At 43.5% G+C, this 4,855-nt stretch overlaps 1 protein-coding gene across 1 annotated transcript in view; it reads right to left on the minus strand.

Moving 5' to 3' along the window:
• PPP1CB (protein phosphatase 1 catalytic subunit beta) overlaps nt 1-4,653 on the minus strand; it is a 51,952-nt gene extending 47,299 nt beyond the window's left edge. The window contains exon 1 of the mRNA XM_019549593.1: nt 4,396-4,653. Coding sequence (XP_019405138.1) covers nt 4,396-4,447 — 52 coding nt within the window. The 5' untranslated portion in view covers nt 4,448-4,653. The remainder of the gene's footprint in view (nt 1-4,395) is intronic.
• Nucleotides 4,654-4,855: the final 202 nt, after the last annotated feature.

Genomic DNA, 4,855 nt, shown 5'->3' on the forward strand with positions numbered 1-4,855 from the left:
AACATGTGCATTCTTATCATGTAGCTTCCCACATCACTGCAAGCATGTGATGGCAATACACCAAGTCTATTTAAAATTCAACATTCTGACAGACAAGAATTCTTTACAAGTTAGTGGTACCAGGGCTGACTACATCAAGGTAACTGAATTTAAAAGCCTCCTCTCCAAAAAAGAGTGGCATAGTTTTTACCTTGTTAGAGTAACCAGTGATTATTTGAAATAGTATCTCAGGTCACTAGAGATAGAAATTAGTGCTATCAAATAGCTGGAAGAGAAAGAGGTTTCAGCTCTAGTTGACTGCAAGTAAGTTTTCTCTTTGCCTCTTATACATTTACAGTTCCTATCTAATTTTAGTGGGTCACTTGCAAGCTTTTATATAGAAAGCAGCACTGATATTCCAAAAAGTCTTGATGTCAACTTTCAGTGGGGTAACCATTCATGTTTAATGCTCAAGTTCCTACAAACATAAAAGCTCTATGAAATTGAACCGATTAAAACAGCTAACCTAAATTACATTTAAGTGATGGTGTAACCTTGATAGAACAAAACACTATTTGTTATATAATGCTAATTATACAAAGTTTAAAGCTTCACAAAAAAAACACATCAACAAAACCAAACCAACCAACCAAATAAAAACCATACTGGCATTATTACCTAAGTCTTGTTACTAGGATTAGGACAAGCATTTGAAATTACTTCAATTGTCAAACCCTTCTTTGCTGTGCATTTTTAGATGCATATTTTAACAAGTCTCATTTGCTCTGGACTTGCACAAAACAGGTACAGTGTGAAAGCTGTGTTATCTGGCACTTTACTATCCGGAATGCTCTATCAGAGACAGCAATACAAAATCTTCCTTCACATATCCAGAAAAATTCTGATAGCCATCTGGCATCTTGCCATGTGCTTCTCATAGATCTGTTGTTTACCGATGCTTCAGGACAATGCTGAGCAGTGTCACTAGTGGCAGTCTCAACTGTAAACATCCACCATCGTGATCACGTTGTGCTTGTGCTGTATCGTGACTTTATACTGGGCGAGAGATTCAGTGATAACTCTCAGATAACCGGCATATTTGATTAACCGGCATCCTCCATTTTCCATGAATGCTGTAACAGAGCTTTTACTGTATAACTGTCCATTTGTCTGTGACCTCATCTGTACTTCTGGCTCAAAAAGACAATTTTTGTCAAAGATAAAGTGAGGGGTGTCAAAGATATAGTCCAGGGGTCAGATCCAGCTCATGGAGCCTGCTCATTTACCACCAAGCCAGCCTCAAAAGGGCCCAGGATGTGTGCTGAAGACAACACCCAATCCAGCCACCCAGGATCTGCCACTACGTGGCATGCAGGGCCTGCTCCACCTGTTCCAGAATCTGCACCATATGAAGCACCCATTCTGGGACTGCTGATCTGCAACAGGTTTGGTAGTCTAGTACTATCCAGAACTGGAAAAAATTAAGACCAAGATCAAACACTGTCGTTTTATGCTTGGTCTAGAGAACATTTAGCTAAAGTTGTGTTAAAAACAATCAGGTCAATGCAACTGGGTTAACAGGGAGGCTTTGTCTGCACTCAGCACAACACATATGGCTGATACAGCTTAACCAGGACACTCTGAACCTGAAGAATCCCTCTGAAAAATTGTCTAAATCTATTCTACGCAGTCGGTCAAATAAAAAGATCTCACCCCAAAAAAATCCTTGCTGCTTCTATTGGAAATACAAATTACACTGAGCAAACTAATACAACTAACTACATAACCACTCCTGCTAGCAAAACTGCATCTACTGGGGCTCCTGCTAACGGAAGTACATTTGTAAGACATGGGGGGTTTTTTTTTAACATTTGTGACAGGGCATAGAAAAACCACAACAGATTTCAACCAGTAAGCGTACAGCCTGAAGCTACACTGAGTTCTGAGGCAAAGACCATCTTTTTGATATGTCTAATGCAAATGGGTCTTGACAGGGCTCTAAATTCAGCTGCCATGTAAAACACCCACTTTTCAACAGATAAAAAGCAGCCTTAAAACTCTGTGTTTACAAGTTAAGCCAATTAAAAAAAATGAAGAGGTATCAAAAAACATTTCAGCCCAAGATTAATTTAACAAACCATTTTTCCCCACTCAAAGTATAAGTGTTTAAAAAAAAAACAAACAAAAAACAGCATACCCAGCAACACCACACAAAACTGTAAACTTAGTAAGCATCTTTGATTACATAAAAGAAACCTCTGAGTTAAAATGCCATTACCAAACTGTTACTCATCTTATGGCATACTGGTAGCACAGAAAGTGTAAAACAGAAGTTTAAGAAAAAAATCCTCACCCACACCAAGTAATTTTAAAAGCTAAAGATGATACCATGACAAATTCTCAGGACAGATTCTCTTTCTGAAGCAAGGAGGAAACTTAAAAGAACCCATGGTTAGCAGTATGATAACAAAAATGGGGGGGGGGGGAATCCTACTGTTACAAGCCAGACAGGTTTTCCTTAATTTAAATTATGCAAAAAAGGTAAGTAAATTAAACTTAAAAACATCTTTAGAAAACACTGACTACCTACAAACAGCACAACACACTTTTGAACAAATCTGTCTTTAAAAATGTAATCTTTTCAAACAAATACACTGCCATTTTTTAACACAAAGTTGCTTAATACAGTCTAGACTGGCCCAAACCTAGGATGGCTATGATCCAACACTAACAACTCTTGTTTAGCTGTTATATGAAACCCCTGGAAACAGTAAGTCTTACCAACTATTTTAAACATGGATATGCACTTCCTTTGGAGAACAGCTACTGTATACATGGAGTTTTGTGGTTTACTTTATTAAGATAATTAATAGCTAAGAGAAACAAGACAACCAAGTGCTTAAAAAGTGGTTCTACAATATTGTAATAAACTATATCAATTAAAGTAGCAATACAAATAAGCAAACTAGAAAAAAAAATAGATTACTACCCTGGACAAGATTTCGCAATGCCCCTATATATGGAAGATATATATATATACACACACACACATGCAAGCCGGAAAGTCTTTCATCCCTAAAAATGGAGCTTATGCTGGAAAGTGCATGTTAAGTGATCACAGAGGGGCCTGTACAGCAAATCTTAGTTGATAAACATTCTTAGACTTCAAGCAACTCAAAAGGTAAGTAAGTTGTTACCTGCCAGTCAACAAATATAATCTACACTCCACCGAGGTACAAATACAAGCATCTGAAATGCCTCCTGCAACAATGCACTAAGCACAAACATATTAGCAGAACTACCCCCAACAACCCTCTTGTGGCCAGGCACACACTCTCCATCTCTCAGCACCCCGGGATTTTCACTGTTTATTCATTATGAAGTCAGACAACACCTGGCACAGTTCCCCCATGTCAGCCCCAACACAACGGGGCATGAATTACAGCCAGGGGCTCAGAGTACAGAGACCAGATCTTTTACTTATTGGGATGTACCGCAACCTAGTCCGTGGCATCAGACTAAAATCACCTACAAACGAGCTTGTGTCCAATTTGTTTTGCATTTATATATAATGGACACATGAGGTTTATAAGTATTTAATGTAAAATCTGTTATGAAGAATTTACTATTGCATACATCTTAAATTCTGTGGTTGCTGATTATAGTCGCATTGGTCTAAGGACAAAGGCAGACACGGTTCTATGGGTAAATGCAAAATCTTTTTTTAGACCACCTAAATAGTTGGAAAAATTGTTCTTTACAAGCTTTTGGGCACAAACACCCTTCTTCAGGCAGAGGGAAACTGCTGGCGTTATGTGTTTTCCAAGGCAGAACCAACACCCCTGGCAGCCCTGCCGCAACTCCCATGCACTGCCCAACCCTGTGCAGCTGTGCACCCAACCCCTCCACCCCAGTGGCCTATTCTTGCAGGTGGGTGGCGTGGTGTAAGGCAAAACCTACGCTCCCGTCCAGGACAAGGGGGAGCTTTACAACAAGGATGCCTGGGGGCTGGATTTAACCCTTTAGTGGACTCTACACAAACAAATTCGTGGGCCGCTTCTTAATACTGTGTATATTACTTTTTAATTTTCCCACTCTAGAATTATAATAGGTATAGAAGCAGCACAAGCAGGGCCCTCACTTAGGGCCCTAGGCATGTGCCTGGGCGGTCACTCAGCCCTGACGATGCTCAGGGCACAAGGAGATCGCCCTCGGCAAAGGGGAAACGGCAACAAATTTCCCACCACCTCTTGGAGGATTTATTCCCTCGTGCACCGAGGTCCCCCCCGCCCCGCCATCTTCCTGGCGAACTGCCCCTCGCCCCCACACACACTGCCCCCCAGGTGTGGCGAGGGGGTCGGGGAGGGGGTTCTCAGCCCCGCCCCCACAGGGGAGGGGGCGCTTGGGGGCGCTCACCTTCCAGCAGGCGGGTGATGAGACTATCCACGTTCAGCTCCCCGTCCGCCATTTTGTGTCCAGCCGACTCGGCGTCGGGCGGGGTGGAGAGGCCTCGGCGGACGCGGCTTCCCCCCGCCCCGCACAACCAACAACCGCCCGGCTGCTCCCGCGCGGCCCCCGACTGCGCCCGGTTCGCGCCCTCGCCGCGGAATGGGGACGGGAGGGGGGGGAAGGGAGGGAGAGGGAGAGAGAGAGAGAAAGAGAGCAAGAAAAAACGGCTACACCTCCTCCCCGCCTCAGAGGCCACCTCTGCGCATGCGCCGCACAATCCCCTCCCACATCTCTTGGCGCGGCTGCTTCGCTCTAGGCGCTCCCAGAAGTGCGCAAACGCAAAGGTGTGTGTGTCGGAGGGGAGTCTTCCCTCCCTATCTAGCGGCTACCTCGCTTGAGGGCCAACTGCGCAGGTGCAAAGGGCTTT

The sequence above is a fragment of the Crocodylus porosus genome, unplaced genomic scaffold (assembly GCF_001723895.1).
Source record: "Crocodylus porosus isolate Cpor-Errol unplaced genomic scaffold, CroPor_comp1, whole genome shotgun sequence".
Classification (NCBI taxonomy): Eukaryota; Metazoa; Chordata; order Crocodylia; family Crocodylidae; genus Crocodylus; species Crocodylus porosus.